Source organism: Sturnira hondurensis, unplaced genomic scaffold (genome assembly GCF_014824575.4).
Source record: "Sturnira hondurensis isolate 20B ecotype Veracruz unplaced genomic scaffold, ASM1482457v3 Scaffold0015418, whole genome shotgun sequence".
NCBI classification, from domain to species: domain Eukaryota; kingdom Metazoa; phylum Chordata; class Mammalia; order Chiroptera; family Phyllostomidae; genus Sturnira; species Sturnira hondurensis.
In genome coordinates this window covers 32,513-52,611 of record NW_028088049.1, presented here as the reverse complement: position 1 = coordinate 52,611, position 20,099 = coordinate 32,513, and the positions used below count along the sequence as shown (strand labels likewise).

The window sequence follows — 20,099 nt, the reverse complement described above, 5'->3', positions numbered from 1 at the left end:
GTATTAATTGGAAACCACTGCAGTGATCGTTAAAACCAATCTGCAAGTCCAGATACAATTTAAAGAAGAGGCATTCATCCATGAGGGTAAAAATAAAAGCACACTGTTAATTTCCTCTGTCCGCAGATGAAGCACCAAGAAAAACCACCAGAGGGAAATCTGACTAAACCAATGGAATTTATTCTCCTGGACTTTGCTGATGTTCCCCATCTCCAGTGGTTTCTCTTTGGGTTATTCTTAATCATCTATATCATGATATTGGTAGGCAATGGCACTGTATTTCTAATAACAAAACTGGACCCTGCTCTCCAGACCCCAATGTATTTTTTACTGGGCAATTTTTCCTTTTTGGAAATGTGCTACGTGTCAGTTATTCTTCCCAGAATGCTCATGAATCTTTGGACCCAGAGAAGAAGAATATCTTTAGTTGCCTGTGCTACACAAATGTGCTTCTTCCTCATGCTGGCTGTCACTGAGTGTTTGCTTCTGGTCATCATGGCCTATGACCGCTACGTGGCCATTTGTCACCCTCTACACTATCCCCTAATTATGAACCACAAGGTCTGTGTCTGGCTGGTGGCTGGTTCTTGGCTGGGTGGCGTTCCAGTCCAAATAGGGCAGACATTCCTGACTTTCTCTCTGTCCTTTTGTGGTTCTAACCTCATCAACCACTTTGTCTGTGACATCCCCCCAATAATCAAGTTGGCCTGTGGGAACACCACTGTAAATGAAATGATGGTCTACATAGTTGCTATGATGTTTGCCGCAGTTCCCTTTCTGTTGATTCTTCTATCCTATGGCAAAGTCATCTCTACGATTCTTAAACTGCCATCAGCCACAAGTCGGACCAAAACCTTCTCCACCTGCTCATCACATCTTATAGTGGTGACACTATTCTTTGGATCAGCCACTATCACATATTTTACACCCAAGACCCAAGACTCAGGAGGAACCAACAAAGTGCTTTCTCTTTTCTACACTATCTCAACTCCCTTATTTAACCCCATGATATACAGTTTAAGAAACAAGGATGTCATAAAGGCACTGAAGAAACTGCTATGGAAATAGTCTACTTCACTTATAAAAAATGAGTCTATTTACAGGAGTTGATTGATGTCTCACAGATCTTTAATAATATTTCAAGAGCTATTTATCTTAAACTCAATTTATCTATTTCCAAATTAAAAGTTAGTTAAAACTTTGAGAAACTTTCTGACTTTGGTTATACAGTTATAGAAGTGTTCAGAAATAGTGAATCATTCTTAGGTAAATGGTGTAATTTTACTGTGAAATGTTCCTTCTCAGTAAGAATTTTTCACAAGGATCAATGTAATGGATTCAATTATAATATAGTCTCTGCTATATCATTATTGGAAACTATGTCACTCATTTTCATAATTTGTCACTGAAGTTTTTTAAGCCAGGCTTCTAGTAGAATATTAATTAACATTTTATGTATATTTAGGCCTAGCAATGACTCAATAGAGAAATTATGTGTTTTGGGGAAAAAAGCGTCTTTTATTAGGAATGTAGTTTTATACAATAAATGATGTTGCTACAATGATACCAGTGAATATTAGGCAGTGTTTGTGTGTATATCAAATATTTTATATAATATAATTCACTGATATGATAGAACAACTATTATTATTAAAATATTTGCATATAATAAGAAGAGCTTGGAATAGTCACAGGAATGTTCACAAGTTACTGTTTTAAAGCATATTTTCTTAGAGATAAGAAATGGAAGAGGAAATCTAAGGAAAAGGAAATAAATGTTTATAAAAGTGAGCATCTCCTATAAAAACACAGGTATCACACTCATACTTTGTGCGCCAAGGATGCACACACATTAGAATTGATCAATAAGAATATAATCATCAATGTTAACTATGGGACTCTCAGAGTAAATAATTTCACTACTTTCCTTTGTTTTACTGGAATTCGGCATTGTATTACAATAAACATGTGGTATTTATGTACTCATACAAAGCAGACAATAATTTGATTCATTGTGAGTAAAATCACAACATTATGTGTGGGTTTTTCTGTGAATATTATTTTCAAACTTGAGTGTTTAGCTAATGAGCCCTTGACAGAGACAGGCAACAGATCCCTGCGGGATCAGAAAGAATGTGATGAAGCTTGCAAAGTTCTTCAAGTTTTTTCCAATTAAAAGTGTGTCAATTTTGCTTGCATTTACATGGGAATGACTCACTCCACCTACATAGACAAGAGCAATACTACTTTCTTCCTAGAGGAAAACAGCCAGATGATGTATGAACAACCCTTGTATAAACCTAGGGAAAAAATAATCTTGGCTGAGAGCAAAGCAATCAATGAATCACCAAGATTCTAAGAAAAATTCAGCTATCAGAAACTATAAAAATCTAATGGGAATGAGTACATACAGGGGGGAAAAAGAAAGAAACCTGTAATAACAACAAAAAACTCCAAGAAAATTTCCAAGCAGGAATTGCATAACCCTAAAACTATCATAGGTGGGAAGAACTGAGACATAAATGGAAAAGTCCTTCATTTTCATTGCCCTTCCAGTATAATACAAAAAAATGTTTGAGAGAGAAGAGATAACTAACAAAAAGAAAAATATTTGTAATTATTAATATCTCTAGTAGATATTTTTTATTGTTGTTCAAGTACAGTTGTCTTCATTTTCACACCACCACCAGCCCCTGCCTTACCTGTCCATGCCTCCCACAATTAAATCCACCCTCTGTGGCTCTGTCTATGTGTCTTCCATACATGTTCCTTGATGGACCTTCCCTTATTTTCCGCCATTATTCTTCTCCCCTTTCCCCTCTAGTAACTGATAGTTTGTTCTTTATTTCAATGTTTCTGATTATATTTTTCTTTCTTGTTTGTTTTGTTGATTAGGTTCCACTTTTAGGTGAGATCATGTGGTATTTGTCTTTCACTGCCTGGCTCATTTCACTTAGCATAATGCTCTCCAGTTCCATCCATGCTCTCATTAAGAGCAGGAGCTCCTTCTTTCTGCTGTGCAGTATTTCATTTTATAAAAGTACCACTCAGTTACTGGAGTAACATTTTTTTATCCACTCAGTTATTGCCGGGCACTTAGCTTGCTTAGTATTTTCTTATTTTAACAATCTCTATAATTTTGCTAGTAACATCCTTACTTTCATTCCTCATTTTAATAATTAGTGTCATCTCCGTTGTTCTTGATTACATTTCCTAAGTATTTGTCATTTTTTCAAAGAACCAAGCTTTTGGTTTGGTTGGTTCTCTTTATTTATGTTCTCTATTTCATTTTTCTACTCTAATAGTTATTTTATTCCCTCCACTTGCTTTTAGTTTAACATTTTGTTATTTTTCTTATCTATTAAGGTGAGATCTTTTTTTTTTTTTACAGCATAGGTATTCACAGATTTTTTTTCTCTGGGAACTGCTGTTTTCACATTCCCTTAGTTTGGTGTGTTGTATTTTCATTCCCATTTGTCTCAAGATATTTTCTAATTTCCTTTGTGTTTTTCCTTTGACACATTGGTTGTTTAACAGTGTGTTGTGTCATTTCTACATATTGGTGAATTTTCAGTTTCCTTTATGTTATTACTTTCTAATTCCACCCCTTTGTGGTGGGAATAGATACCCTAGACGATTCAATCATTTTAAATTTATTGAACCTTGTTTAGTGACCTAACCTGTAGCTGAGCCTGAAGAATTTGTCATGTTCACTTGAGAAGAAGGTGTATTCCAGTGTGTTTGGGTTACACATATTTTAGTTCTAGTTGGTCTATAGTGTTGCTTAAATACCCTATTTACTTAATGATGTTATCTCTAGTTATTTTATACATTGTTGAAAATTGGATGTTGAGATCTATAACACTTATTGTAGAACTGTCTATTCTCCCTTTAATGTCAATTTTTACATTTGTATTTATAATGATATCTCTTTTTTATGGACTGATATTTTATCATTGTATATGATCTTGCTTTTATTCTTGTGAAATTTTTTTTTGTCTAAAAGTCTTATTTTTTGTCTGATAATATCATAGCCATTCCATTTCCCCAGTTACTGTCTGCATGTAGTCTTTAAATTAAATGGCAAAGAAAAAGTTACAAACCAGAAACACCAATATCAGCTGTGGAGCACCACCAGGATGGACGCCTGAGCCTAAAGAATGCACCCAAGTCACAGATGCAGGCATCTGCACTGGAGGCCTGCAGAGCAAGCAGCTCCAGGGAGACAGAAGGGGACTGTTTAGTTATTCTGTGAGGGGCAAGTATTTATGAGTGTGTGAGAAGGCAGATTTCTTTTGTCACTTGAAAATACATTCTCAAAGTCTTACTGGAAATTTCATCTCAAGGTTGGGATGCTGTGTTTTTTTTTTTTTTTGAATTAGTAAACATATGGCTGTTATTTCTTGTCTAGTTTTAACTGTTTAAGTATTCTATCTGTTTAACCCTCAAAAATGACATCTATTATTAGTCCCACTTTGAAGATGAGAAAAATTGAGGCTAAGAAGGGTTAAGTAACTTATTTCAAAGTAAGAAAGCATATGCATGGCACAGCTTATATTAGAGAGTGGATTTGTGTTTATCCACTCTCTATGTTCTGTAACTAAGCTATTGCTCATTTTAGTGAGCTAGTTATAACTGGGGTTTCTCAGTTGTTTGCTGCATCATCACTGTTCTGCTCAAGGAATTTGTAGCTAGTAGTTAGGGACAGTGAAAGAGTGTAGTGTTCTTGAGTACATGTTTGGAAAAGTGTGATGGATTGAGTTAACTCATAACAGGGTGGAATTATAAATACCAGGTGGGCTCACACAGTTACCTTGTGCACAGTTCACCAACAGATGTAGTGCAGCTCAATTCCCAATTTTGTAATCTTCCCAGACCCTCTCTTACTTATGTACTCTAGAGCTTGGTTGATTTTTTTTTTTTTGGCGTCAGCTTTATTACTTCCATAGAATATCTGCCCTGATCATTCTACCTCCACCCCTGTTTATATGACAAAAACTTAGAACCCTTTATTATTTTATAGTGCTCACCACATTCTCTTTTGTAAATAATTGGATGCTTGTTATACAAGATCAGGGACAGTACCTGGGCTGTGGAGGCAGATTTGTGTTTAAATTTCAGTCCTGCCATTACTCACTCCTGGTCCTGTGTAATTTACCTAAACTTATAGCGCTTCAATTGTCTTATTGGTAAACTAGGAATTGTAATAGTACCCATCACAAAGGGTGCTATTATTATAACATGTGTTTAACAATGGACCTGGCATATGTCACTCAATAGTTATTTTTATTTTTATCATTGAACAACACTGCCTGGTACTCTTAGATGTTCAACGAACATTTATTAGAAAAAAAAAAGAAATGAAGAATTCAGGTCATGGCTGTAGTCTGATGATTATCCCAGTCTTTAGATGAATCCTAACCCTGGTGAAATTGTGAAGGGAGAGGTAGTTGGTTGCCATCTTGGCAGAGACTCTGTAAATTAATTATTCTTCCCTGGAGAAAACAGCAGAGAGGTGAGTTGCCCACATGAGTAAAACTCAAGTCTTTATGTTGTGAGAAGTAAAGAAGTTGAGGAGTGGGACCGAGAATTTCTTGGCAGAGTGAACCACAAAGGCAACATCTCCCCCTGACCTTTTCTATAGCTAGATGTGAGTTTCTACAGAAAGCCCAGGAGAAGGCAGGGTGAGTCCCAGGGACCAAAGTCTAAGGCTCTGCTCTGAAAAAATGCTTCAAGAATTGTCTTCAAGAAGTTCCTTATCCGAGAGACCTTTAATCAACTGCTGGTGATTTGGTAATTGGATTTGTTTTCCTAGCTTTAAAAATAGTGATCGTGTTCTTAGGGGCTGTAGCAAGGCTATCACATCAATTACTACATAACCACTTAAAACACACAGATTTCTGTAAGTCCTACAAAAACAGAAATGTGCTAGAGCTACTGAAATCTTCCCCATTTCTCCAAAATCAGGTTTCTTTTAAATAAGACATGTGTGTGTCTACTATTTGGGATTCTTATTAGTTGAACAAACAGTCAGGATGACAGGTCCTAGACAAACCGGATGTGGTTATCATTGGTATATAGATGCACAGTTTTCTTCTTTTTAATTTTACTTCAACATTTCTATTTCTGGAAACACTTTGTTTTTTTTACAGTAAATTTATATAGCCATGACTTGATTAGAGAACATCCTGATGGATTTTAAGTATTATTGATTCGGCAAAGAAGCAACTCATGACAAGGCAGTAGTTTACAACCATGAATACTGAGTTGGGCTAGAATAATTTATTTTCCCAACCAATTTGTAAAAACAACCTCTGAGTTATTTATTTGTCAGTATTTTTCACTGCTATTTAGCCTAAGAGCCATAATCAACAAATGAGTTTGATAGAAAGTTTAGATTTTTAGTGCAACACTTGTTGGAAATATTATGACACACCTACTTAAATTTTTTTCTTAAAAGATTAGAAAGAGTCATATTTATCTTCCCCCATTTTTTCTCTTTTCCTCTCTTTGGCTCATCTTTTTTCTCCCCTCTCTCCCTCCCTCCTCTCTTCTTCCTCTTTCTTCTCTTCTTCTCTCATTTCAATCCCACTTCTCACTCTCAACAAATGCTTTATGATGTCTAATATTGGCTAGAATTATGGATATAAAAATAAATAAATCATAAAATTAGTGAGGCAAAACATTCTACAAAGCATTGCTTTGAATAATTAACTGGGTTTAAATTAAGTTTCCTGATTCTTAGAGAATTCTACCCTCAGTCATGGAGTCCAATTTGGAAGGAGTAAGTTTTTCATGCATTGGAATATGTTTGTAGCAAGTAAATTAATGAAATGTATAAACAATACATCCCACCAAACAAACAAGAAAACTAAATAATAATTCAATCTTTATGTTCAATATTTTATTTATTTATTTATTTTTAGAGAGAGGGGAAGGGAAGGAGAAAGAGTGGGAGGGAAACATCAATGTGTAGTTGCTTCTCATGTGCTCCTTACTGGGGACTCGGCCTGCATCCCAGGCATGTACCCTGACTGCGAATCGAACTGGCGATGCTTTGCTTCACAGGCCATTGCGCAATCCACTGAGCTACACCAGTCAGGATTAATATTTTTAGCTCCTCACTTAATTTTTAAAAACCTGACAGCCTTTTTAACACTTGTATTTGGTTCCCATGTCCTCTTTTTCTCTTCACTTGGTTAGAGTCATTTTTCAGAACCTTTGCCTTAAGAGGAAGTTTTTGAAACTTCTCTTAATGATACTTGCATGGGAATAATAAAATCACATAACAACAGTAACAGTTAAGTTTAAAATTATTTCTTTTGCAGAAGTCCTAAATGTAGCATATTTATCCCTCCTTTTAATAGGTGAAAAACTGACACAATAAGAGATAAATTAATGTTATGGTTAATAAGGGGTAGATTCCAGGCTCCCAAAGTAAATCTTTGGATTTTATGCCTGTTTGTCTTTCTTTGTTTTGTAATGCATTTCTACTTTTCCATTTCTCTTTTATATTGTCTTTCACGGTTTATTCTCTTTTGACTCCTTTTTCCTTCTTTTCCTCTCACTAAATGTGTGGTGAGTGACTATTATGATGATTATTTTGAGCAGCACTAAAGGTACAAAATGAATAGATGAGATGAGTGTGGAACAAAGTGTCAAGAGCTGTAATGGACCATCACCACAGTCTCTCAGATTGGAAGGAGGTAGCAACACCATTTTTTGGTCTTGAGGAAGCACAGAAGCTTCCAGGCAGACAAAGCAGGGCCATCAGAGGATCTTTATATGTCTTTGAGTCTTGTTATATGACTTAGACTAATAGAACAAACTGCATTTTCCACAGGTAAATATCTTCTGCAATTTTGGAGTAAAATATATGCACCTTTGGGTATTTGTGAATGTGCCACATATGTGTCCACATCATCCACTGGCTCTTAAAATTTGAGGCATAGTTTTTGATCTTCTTCTTTTTCTTAGATAAGTTCCTTTAACATTTCATATAATAAGAGCTTGGTGATGATGATCTCCTTTAACTTGACCTTATCTGGGAAGCACTTTATCTGCCCTTACATTCTAAGTGATAGCTTTGCTGGAACTGAAATAACATAATCAATAAAAAATATTTTTTAAAAATTTGAGGCACAGTATTTTTCTGTTCTTATTTTCAAAGGCATACATTTTGTTATAGAAAGGGTAAAAACACACTAGAAATTATAAAGAATAGAATGAATAGCACCTATATTGTTATCTATATAATAGATATGGATATAAAAAGAAATTAATCATGAAACTGGTATGTCTCAACATTCCTCCTTTGTCCTTATCTCAGAGAGTGTTTGCCTATATTTGGACTCACATGACCGGCTTTTTCAGGAGTTGAAATGATACACTCAAATCATAAACTGTATGCATGAAATTGTTCTCCTTCCCTCTGATAACCTGAAGTTTCACAATGCTGTGTGAAGACAGACCAGCATAACTGACTAGGAATCATGAGGTTGTAAACGCCATTTCACTTTTATTGCTGTGAAACACAAACTGGAAAATATTTATCTAAATAATTCATACACAATTTTCTCTATCATCAAGATGTTGATTTCCTATTTGTTTGTTAATAGTACAAATTCTTCTGGCAATGAGTATTTTGGCTTTCAGTTCATAATTATGGTAAGCAAAGTGGAGGGAGGAGGGGATAATGGCAGAAGGAAGGAGAAAGTTGTAAAGAACATGTATAAAGGACCCATGGACAAAGACAGTGGGGAGAGTTGAATGTGGAAGATGGGGGTGGGTAAGAATAATGGGAGAGAATAGTGGGAAGAGTAATGGGGGGAAATGGAGACAACTTAATTGAACAATAACTAAAAAAAGAGTCAGAATTCTTTATGTTTCAGGGTGTTCATATTCATTTTGAAATTCCTGACAATTTGAAAGGTAATATTTTTATGAAAGACAGATGAATCAGATTTCAGGTAAGCACAGCCAAAGTTGGTCACGTGGGAAGTCTGATGTCCAGTGATGCTGCGTGCGTTACCTGCTCTCTGTGTCCACAGAGATGGTATCAGTGCACAGAAGACAGGGAGAGGCTCCACAGCCCAGAGCATGGATTGAATAGCTCTCTCATTAAAAAGGTAACTCAGGGAGTGCATTTATACGTAGGATTCTGAACTGGGCTTTGGTGGTGTGAAAATTCAGTCTTTTAAATGTTCTCCTATGTAATTCTCATACTCAGCCATGTCCTTTTGATTACTAAAGTGTGTGGGGCTTAATTCAATTCTGTAATGGTCTTATGGATATTTTTGTATGATAAAGATCCATGATAAAGTTACCTTTCTAACATCAGTATTCTTTTTTAATTTTAATTTTTAATAACAGTTTACATTCAGTATTATTCTGTATTAGTTTCAGGTGTAAAGCAAAGTGGTTACAAAATCATGCACTTCAGTATTCTTGGAAACTAATTATAAGTAATAATATTTGGGCATATTTTAATAGGCAGATATTTCTCAATCTCATTACAGATTCAATTTATATGTTTGCTAAGCATTGTTAATTATTAAAAATGAGAGGAGATTGTAGTATCTGTAGACCTTGACTGACGTTCAGAAATCCAAGGTAATACTGCAGGAAAGAAGCTCTTCAATTTGTATTTTTCTGTCTGCAGGTTTGCTATAGTTAAATAACCTCACATGGTTTTTATGAAAGGATCAATTCTTCATTAAAAATAGGTGACACATTTATCTGCTGCCTCATTTTCTTTTTCTCATCCAAGTTTCTTCATGGCACTTTTCATTTCTGAATTTCTCAGAGTATAGATTAAGGGGCTTAACATAGGGGTGATAACAGTGTAGAACACAGGGATTTATCAATGGGTAAGGTAGAAGAAGGTCTCACATATATGAATATGCAGGGAACGAAGAAGCAGACCACCACAGTAATGTGGGAGCCACAGGTAGATAAGGCTTTACGCCTCCCTTCCTGGTTACGATTCCTCAGAGAGTACAGAATGGCCCCATAGGAGATGAGTAACAGCACAAAGATGACCACACAGATGCCCCCATCATTGGCAAGCACAATGAGGCCAATAAAGTAAGTGTCAGTGCAGGCAAGTTTTAATAAGGGGAACATGTCACACATGAAGTGGTCAATGACATTGGGACCACAGAAGGGAAGGTTGTAAACAAAGAGAAGTTGAACTACAGCATGTAAGAAACCTCCAAGCCAGGCCAACAACAGCAGCAGAACACAAGCTTGTTGGTTCATGATGGTCAAATAATGCAAGGGTTTGCAGATGGCCATGTAGCGGTCATAGGCCATGACCACCAAGACTTAAATCTCAGCACCACCAAATAAGTGCCCCATGAACAGCTGGCTCAGGCAAACTTGGAAGGAAATGGTTTTGATATCATACAGTAAGTGTACAATCATATTTGGGGTAAGTGCTGTAGAATAAACAGCATCCATAAATGACAAGTAGCCAAGAAAGACGTACATTGGGGCAGCCAGGGTTGAGCTGACCATGACAGTCAACAATGAGTAGGTTGCCTGCCAGTGTCACAATGTAGATGGACAAAAACACAACAAATAATATTTTCTGGCCCTGAAGGCTCTCAGTGAGCCCCAAGAGGATAAACTCGGTGACATTGTTCCTTTGTTGCATAGGTCTTTCTGTATGTCTTATTGCAGGGTTCAGGAGAAAATTACCTGCAAATATAATTATTACTTGTGACTTCCTGAAATTTTAAGATAATTTGTCTATTCATTCAACAAAGAGGCATTATGACTTATTATGTTGCAGTAATTTCTGAGATTGTAAGAATTTAAAGTTGATTAAAACATGGTCCCTAACCTCAGCAATCTTGTGGACTAGTGGGGAGGCAAGTATTAGGGATGTGTGTGGGAAAAGGAGCCATTATAAAATAAGCCAATTTCCATCTGAAAAGTAATGAAAACATACATATAGTTATACTTTATACAAAAATAAAAACTGATTACAGGTTTAATGAAAAAACTAAAGCAATATTTACTTTATGTTTACTTTCTAATAACAAAAGAGTTGACTTTCTACACTCTACAGGTGGGAGAATCTTCTTATCATTGAAATCCCAAGTAGACAATATCAAATTGTTTTAAGGATTTAGAAATAGATACCATAAAGTCAATAGGGAAGTAGCTTGGGAAACAGATTGATATGTTAGACAACATATAGAGCTAATATCTAAAATAGACAAAGAACATTAACAAATTAACAAGTGAAAGAAAAACAAACCAATAGCAAAGTGAGTAAATCACATAAACAGGCAAATAAAAGAAGAATGAATAAAAGTGGCAAAAAGTATAAGATGCTGCAACTCACCTGCAGACAGAAAAATACAAATTGAAGAGCTTCTCTCCTGCAGCAGAAAAAAAAAAGGAGCTCCTACCCTTTGCAACAGCAGGGGTACAACTGGAAAGCATTATGCTGAGTGAAATAAGCCAGGTGGCAAAAGACAAATACCATATGATCTCACCTTTAACAGAAAGCTAAACAACAAAACAATCAAACAAGCAAAATATAACCAAAGACACTGAAATAGAGAACAGGCTGACAGTGACCAGAGGGGAGAGGGGAGGGAATTTCAGGGGAAAATTCGAAGGGTTTACAGGAACAAGTATAAAAGACCCATGGACAAAAACTAGGGCGGGGAGGTGGAAATGGAAGGGAGGGGGGAGAGCTGGGAGGCTGGGATGGGGTGAAAGTAAAAGACAGAAAACTATACTTGAACATCAATTTAAAAAAATACTAAATCTTTTACATTCCCCCAACTGGAAAATCCTATTATCTGTTCATGTGGATTATATTTTCATGAAGAGGGTCCATTAATTTTTCCAGATAATTTAGAATATTTGATAACTCTGCTGCATTTTTCAATATTCCATTTCTTTTTAGCTTGTAGTGTTTCATAGCCTTCTATAGGGACCCAGGCTCTGCCTTATATATGATATATAATTAGAAAAATCCTTCATCCTTGAGCTTCAAATATGCAATACAGAACTTGACCAGATGTCTTGGGTGATACCATTATTAGAAAAGATGCTGACAATATGTGTTATTCCTACCTTTTTAGTTATGGAATGTAGATTATTAGGTAATAAAGAGACCAGAATATATGGTTTTATCTGACAGATACCTCAGTCATCACATCCTCTGTATGAACCAGGCTGGAAACAAAATATTGTGTGTCTCTGACATGGTAGGAAACAAGTAGTCAAGGAAACTCATGCTTCTGCCTCAGTATTTAGGCTAGATTCATATAAAGAGCTAAGGTAAGGAGGCAATGGGTCCTTTTCTAGGGGAATTCACACTGTATTGAAACTTTGTATCTTGAGTTCAACCCCTGTCCTTATTACATGGAGGTTTCTTATATCATCTTAAACTCTTCCCAAACATAACACTATTCATCAAATAATATCAAGCACTTGATTTTATCAGAATTTTTATAATTAATTCTTCCAATTTTGCACATTTTTATAGATTTCATGCATATTTTCCACATCTATCCCACCCCTAGCCCCAATTTATGACTTAAATCTTTTTTTTAATGTAGTTGTATTCAGAGGTGGGGCATTTGGCAAGTGATTTGGTCATGATTGTGGAGTCCTTATAAATAGGATTTGTGTCCTTATTACAGAGACAGACCCCAGAGAGCTCTCTTGTCCTTTATGTCAGGTGAGGACCCAGGGAAGATGGCTGTCTGTGAACTAGGAAGCAAGGCCTCACCAGACACTGCAGCTGCCTGCACCTCAACCTTGGTCTCAGTTTCTAGAACTGTGAGAAATAACTGTTAGTTGTCTACCACCCCATCTATGGTATTCTGTTATGGCAGCTCGAAAGGAGGAAGACAGGCATATAGCCGATTTTTAAATTTGTATAGTTACTTCATGTGATAAGAGAAAAGTCTTGGTTAATTGTCTGCATTCAATGATCTCTATGAAGTCAGGGAAAGCTCCTTCACTGTCTTTGTGCTCTCTGTTCCCTGAGCAATGGCCATAGAATCCACTCCATTAACTTTGTCATTTTTATTATTAAATTCTCAATCTATTGGAGTGAGAATTTTACTAATGAATTTTGATGAACTCTTTCAAGGTTACATTTATGTGAGTATTTGCTACAAATTTTTAGTCTTCTTTGATATTTGCTACAATTATTTCCCTTATGTTAGTTATGCTATAATTATGGGTGTTCTTACATAAATATGTTGTATTTTTATATTCTTTCACTTTTTTATTTCTTCTATCACATCACTCTTGGAAAATTCTATTTTCTTAAAAAATGTTATACATTTTAACATCATATTTTTTAAATGACTTTCAAAATTTTTAACCTATATAGAATTTATTTTTTAGATATAAACACTATCTATGCTTATGTCTCCCAACTATATAAAATAATCTGTTTATGAGTAATTACATTAATAATTTCAAAATTTCTATTTACTTTGTCCAATTTTTTGAAATATTTTATTTATTTTCTTTTTTGAGAAGGGAAGGGAGGGAGAAAGAGAGGGAGAGAAATATCCATGTTTGGTTGTCTCCCATGTGGCCCCCACTGGGGACCTGGCTCACAACCCAGGGTTATTCCCTGATTGGGAATCGAACTAGCAACCTTTTGGTTCACATCCCGTGCTCAATCCACTGAGCTACACCAGCCAGGGATTACTATGTCAAGTTTTATACATCTACAAGGTTCAAAGTTAGGGTTGTTTCTCTTCACCCTCCTCATCCTCCATCTGTTAGTTCAGGGAAAACTTGACTGAATGATTCTTTTGGTGTGGACTNAAAGTTATTTAAGAAGATGATAGAATTATATTTATCATAAGTGACATGAGTGATACATAATATAGAACATTAATATTGCATATATTTATTCCCTAACTTAAAAGAATTATTTAAAATAATTGATTCTTACTGAAATATAAATGGGAGGACTTTAAACTCATTTTGAATAAGAATTAAACAAAACTTTAAGAGAATAGTTTTAATAGAAAGAAGATGGGATGAGTCAATCAATACAGAAAAATAAAATAATGAACCCAGACAAAAAATATAGAAAAAGCCTGTGTCATAATTCAACACTTAATAAGGCTGCAATAGATACTCCTCTTGCACTTTCTCAGGTATCATTGCATCTAAGTATAATAGATATATTAGAATATGATTTCTTGGATTGGTTTTAAATGCACATCAGCTCATTTCTGAAGTTTCAAATCATGTCCCTTAGAAACAAAGCAAAGTAATGAGTTTACAGGAGAGGAGAATGTGTTTCAAGAACATTGATGAAATAACCATTCTGAATTTACCATATTGCAGATGAAGAACAAATTAAAAACAGAAAAGTCAAATGTCACTGCAGTGATGGAATTTGTTCTCTTGGGGTTTTCTGATACTCCCAACATCCAGGGGATTCTGTTTGGGATATTTTTAGTCATCTATCTGACCATCCTCATGTGCAATAGCATCATTATACTGATAACAAAAATTGACTCTGCACTCCAGACGCCCATGTATTTTTTTCTCAGCAATTTTTCCTTTCTAGAAATCTGTTATGTAACAGTCACTATCCCAAGAATGCTCATGGACCTTTTGAGCCAGAAAGGAAACATTTCTTTGCTTGCTTGTGCCACACAAATGTGTTTTGTCCTTATATTCGGAGGCTCGGAGTGTCTCCTCTTGACAGTGATGGCTTATGACCGGTACGTGGCCATTTGCAACCCTCTGCATTACACTGTAGTGATGAACCAGAAGGTCTGTATCCAGCTGGTGACTGCCTCCTGGGTCAGTGCAGTTCCCATTGTAATCGGGCAAACATGGAATGTTTTTTCTCTGCCCTTTTGTGGATCTAACACAATTAATCATTTCTTTTGTGACCTGCCCCCAGTACTCAGGTTAGCTTGTGGGGACACATTTGTGAATGAGATAACAGCCTATGTAGCAGCAGTGGTATTTGTCACAGTTCCATTTCTGTTGATTGTTGCCTCTTACGTCAAAATTATTTCCAACATTCTGAAATTGTCATCAGCCAGAAGCAAGGCCAAAGCCTTCTCCACCTGTTCCTCTCACCTGATAGTTGTCATCTTATTCTATAGCACAGCCGCTATCACTTATTCACAACCCAAACCAAATCAATCTGAAGGAATCGGAAAACTGATCTCTCTCTTCTACACCATTTTGATCCCGACATTGAATCCCATCATATACACTCTGAGGAACAAAGACATTATGGAGGCACTGAAAAAACTACTAACTAAGTTATTACAATGATTTAAATGGTTGAAATTACAGAAGACCTTGCATATGTGTTGGCCATGTAGATCCAACATGAAAAGTATGCTTTTGTTCTGACATTTTTAAATGATGATCCTGAATATGATCATAGGAACCTCACATTATGCTAAGGGGCTTTTGTTTCATTATGTTAAGGAAAGACCTTATCTATAATCAGAGCACAGATTTTTTCAATTGTAAGAATCTAATCTGAAGAATTCATCTTTCCTCTCTTTATGAACTCCAGAGTTAAGGAGATTTCCCTACCAATGCAATGTTAACTGAGTGTGTTATATAATCAGGAACTAGAGCTATATTCTGTGATGTACTTTATTAGTCTTCCCATTCCTTCATATATGTTCACTGACCTGCTCTGCACTGTGATTAAATTTGGCCAATGATTAAAACCAGCAGCAGCCAAGATGGTGGAAGCAAGGAAAGCTTAGTGTTTGCTTTGCATTTCCCCTCCTTTCTAGCTCTTGTTGCTGCCCATGACTGCAAATCCCGAGGGTGTCCCCTCCTCTATTATCTCAGCACTCTGTTGTGTTATTACATCATCCCCTCCTTTTGTAGCTGCTGGTTTTGCTTTAGTGATATCTATTTAGTATTAGACGTATCTGAAATTTTTACTCTAAACTATCCATATCACTGTGAATCTGGTTGAATGTAGGCCCCTTTAAATATATGTTCACCTAGAGCCTACAAATGTGGCCTTTGCAGATTTCAGAGAATGAGATCATCCTAACCTAAGGTGGGCACTAAACCCTATGGCCAGTGTCCTTATGAGGCAGAAAGGCACAGAAAGTTTAGAAAACAGATACAGAAACACAGAGAAGAATATCATGTGAAGATAGAAGCAGAGATTGGAGTGATACAGCCAAGAAAGATGCAACCAAGAAGGTCAAGGGCCACCAAAACCTGGAAGAAGCAAGAATGATTCTCCCTTACAGCCTTCAGAAGGAGTAAGACCTTGCTAACACTGTGATTTTGGACTCTGAATTCTAGAACTGTGACTAAGATCTACTCTCCTAGCTGCTTAAACATATGCAATACAGTACTGTTAACTGAAGTCACCATGGCAATGACATTCCTATGAATTGCTTATTTAACAAGCAGAAGGTTGTACTTTTTGCCCACCGTCATCCATTTTGTCTACCTACCACCCTGCCTCTGGCAACCACCAACCAGTCTGTTGTCTGTACTAGAAAAAAATATTGGCTTCTTCATAGTGACAGGATTTCAAATAATTTGTGATTTTAATTATATTTATTTATAGATTAGATTTATTAGAGAGACTGTACTATGTAAGTTAAAAGAAGTAACTTTATATGCAGTAAATATAAAAAACATAATAAAGAATATTCTTCCATTTCGCCCTTTTGACTCTTATTAATTGTCTTAAGGATATTCAGGATTTGGCAGAGAAATTTCAGTATCAACCAAATTGTCTTTGATTTTTTAAAGAAACAACAGATTTTTTTGAATTAAAAAGAATGAATATATAACATTAAGAGTCTTTTAAAATTAAATGTATTAGGTGACATTGGTTAATAAAATTATATAGGTTTCAAGGGTGAGATTCTATGATACATCATCTGCTCACTGCATTGAGTGTTCCCCACCCAAGGCCAAGTCGTCTTCTGCCCCCATATGTTTGACCCCCCTCACCCTTTACTGCCCCCTTCCCTCTTCTCTCTGGGAACCACCATACAGTTGTCTATCTACGAGTTTTGTCTTTCTTGTTTATTTGTTACTTTTAGTTTTATTTCTCACAATGAGTGAAATTATATGGCTCTTAACTTTTCCTGTCTGATTTATTGGTTTAGCACAACATTCTCAAGCTGACTCCACGTTATCTCAGATGGCACTGTTTCACCTTTTCTTATGAAAAGGTGTATTCCATTGTATATATGTACCTTATCTTTAAAAAAACAATCAAAAGGCCTTTAAAATAGATATTGAGGTGGCTTAATGTAAGATTATTAAAAATGCACATAGTTAAAAATAAATGACTATAAGTGAATATTAAATTGCTATTAATAAAACAATCATCAAAAGAAAAATGTTAATTGATATTAAATCAGTGAAGAGGTTCTATATTTGAAAAATGAGAAAGATAATTAAAAATATAAAGATCTTACAAAGAATGACATGAGTCTCTGATCTTGGACAAATCAAAATGAACAGAGATTACATTAGTGGTAAATTAATCAGTTGGGCCAGTGCTTTTTTTTAGTACCAAAAATATGTATAAAATGCTTTTCATATTTTTCTGCCAAATAATTCAAACAAATTTAAAAATGACAAAGTATAAAAAGCAAAAGCTTAAATATGAAAGACACTAAAATGTTGAGAATTAAAGCACCACCTAAGGCATACATGAAATAACTTAAGATAATTTAAATATATTCACTTAAAGACAATAAAACAAATGCATTAAAATTTTTGAGATTTTGCCATATCAATCCAGTTAGGAAAATTCTTTCCCTGATTATGTGAAATAAGTGATCACACGAATATTTGCTATCCATGAAATGCTCTTATCAAATGTGTGTAAGGAGCATGAATAGGTAACTTGGGGTCATGTGAAGCCCCTGGGCAACTCTGCAGGTGCATTTCATCTGATGTAGGCAGGTATGAGAGGTCTGAAAGACACTCAGCAGCAGGAACTTCCTAGGAAATTTTTCTTTTTGCCTTCTACATGCCGACTGCAGGCTTACTTGGAATTGAATGAAGTGTGTAAAGAATCCAGGCTTCTGGAGAGGTCAGAGGATGACAAGTTTTGAGGTGAGGCTACAGTTTCTCTCATATAATAAAGCCAGGATTGTCAAACCCCCATTATGACAGTTGAAAACCACCAATAAAAAGGCTTGAGTATCCTTGGTAGTTTTGTTACACCTTACAAAATGTATCATGATGCCCATTGGTCCTGTTTTAACCAAGACATACTAGTTTCAGTTGTGATGGGAAAAATCGATTATTATTAAAACAAACGTTTCTTACATACACATGCAAAAGCACATGTACTTAAACTGTTACATGGAGCAGGAAAGAAGCAGCTACAACTAAAGGAGAACGTACACATTATTTTATATCAAGCAGCTACAACTGGACGAGAACGTACACATTATTTTATATCAATTTGATTGTTGTATTGATATTTTTAGTTCTTTTAGAGCACTGTAAAATTCTGAGAAACAAAATTCAGAAAATACCATGTTAAAGAAGACATATTTAAACTCAAACTCTGCGCTCAAATCAAAGCTGAAAATCTGGATTTCTCACTTTTATTATGATACAGGAAATTGAAAATGAACTGGTACTAAAGTGCTATAGAGATCATAAAACCCTACCTAAACACAGTATGTTTGTGTGAATAATTAATCAGGTAAATAACTGAAAGTCATTCGGACCAAATGCTTTTTAATAAGAACAATACTGGTTTATCTTTATTTATAGGTGCTTCTATGACTCACCATAGAAAAAGATATGTATTGCATTTAGGGAGATTAAATCCGTGACTTTTTAACCCCAAATATCTTTTTAGAAGTGACTTTCTTATTAAGAATAGTAAAATTAAGATAGTTTACAAACATAGTATTTCTCATTTCTTTGTCACCTTATTTTTCTGTTTGTACTTTTATTGCTTCAAAACACATACAATTTTTTCCTTCTAAACTTTAATTTCCAAACCACCTTATTCCTTCCTGGGAGGTGGGTTTCTGTTATCCTTAAAAATAAAAAGCCAAAGTGAGAAGTAACAGCATTTATTCTAGATCAGATAATAGCTATTTAGGTAGCACTGATGAAGGCAGAAATCCAAATAGTGTTTGGGTTGTGCAATGGAGAAAAGGAATATTTATGTGAAAGGGAAGGAAAATAATTCCATGAATAGAATGAAGGACTTTCTACGGATGCTAACAAGCCAAGGAAGAAATTTCTATAGGTGCAAACAAGCCAAATTAGTCTATAGCTACACATAATGGTGCTAATTCTGAGAATGTCTCTAATTTTCGGTATTGCAGTCAGGATGTCTGCTTCCCTGTTAGTTCTGAAAACAGTTGGAATACAATGTTGCTTTGGCCCACTGTAAAGGTTATTTTGCCCAAACATTCTGAAGGTTTGATTGAGATGTAAGACACACAAGGCCATGTGTCTGGGATAGTGGCTCTGACTCCATTTGGAAGTTGTTTTCTCTACATTAGTTTCCACAGTCCTTAATACCTTAAAAGGCGAACTAAAAACCTGAAGCCAATATTTTAGTACTTGATATTGGTGCGCAACTGTCTAACAATTATATATATAAATATATATGTATATGTATATGTATATGTATATGTATATGTATATATATATATATATATATATATATATATATATAATTTATTTATCTTAGAGGGGAAGGGAAGGAGAGAGAGAGAGAGAGAGAAATATCAATGTATGGTTGCCTCTCATGCATCCCCTGCTGGGAACTGGGAACTGGCCTGCAATCCAGGCATGTGCCCGCACTGGGAATCGAACCTCGGTCATCCGGTTTGCAGTCCCGCGCTCAATCCACTGAGTTACACCAGCTAGGGCTAACAATTATATTTTATAATAATTATTCTGTTCAATTTGGATTTCTCCATGTATCTCATATAATTATTAAAATGAGAATTGTTTTAGTGAGTACAGCTAATCACAGACAGCAAGACACATCAGGTCATATGCACAAGGCAACCTTCCTCTAATATTAGCTATGCAATTTCCTTCATAAGTTAACTTCTAGTTAACCAATTTATAGGTCAGAATACATTTAT

At 35.5% G+C, this 20,099-nt stretch overlaps 2 protein-coding genes and 1 pseudogene across 2 annotated transcripts; 2 read left to right on the top strand and 1 right to left on the bottom strand.

The window, feature by feature from the left end:
* The first annotated feature begins 126 nt into the window (after positions 1 to 126).
* Positions 127 to 1,126, top strand: LOC118999788 (olfactory receptor 10AG1-like). Its single transcript, XM_037064521.1, has one exon. The coding sequence runs from the start codon at positions 127 to 129 to the stop codon at positions 1,066 to 1,068; it is 942 nt and encodes a 313-aa protein (XP_036920416.1). The 3' UTR covers positions 1,069 to 1,126.
* An 8,634-nt stretch (positions 1,127 to 9,760) lies between these two features.
* On the bottom strand, positions 9,761 to 10,657 carry LOC118999784 (olfactory receptor 4A15-like; annotated as a pseudogene).
* Positions 10,658 to 14,329: 3,672 nt separating this feature from the next.
* On the top strand, positions 14,330 to 15,297 carry LOC118999787 (olfactory receptor 10AG1-like). The gene has a single exon (XM_037064520.1). The coding sequence runs from the start codon at positions 14,347 to 14,349 to the stop codon at positions 15,295 to 15,297; it is 951 nt and encodes a 316-aa protein (XP_036920415.1). The 5' UTR covers positions 14,330 to 14,346.
* The last annotated feature ends 4,802 nt before the right edge of the window (positions 15,298 to 20,099 follow it).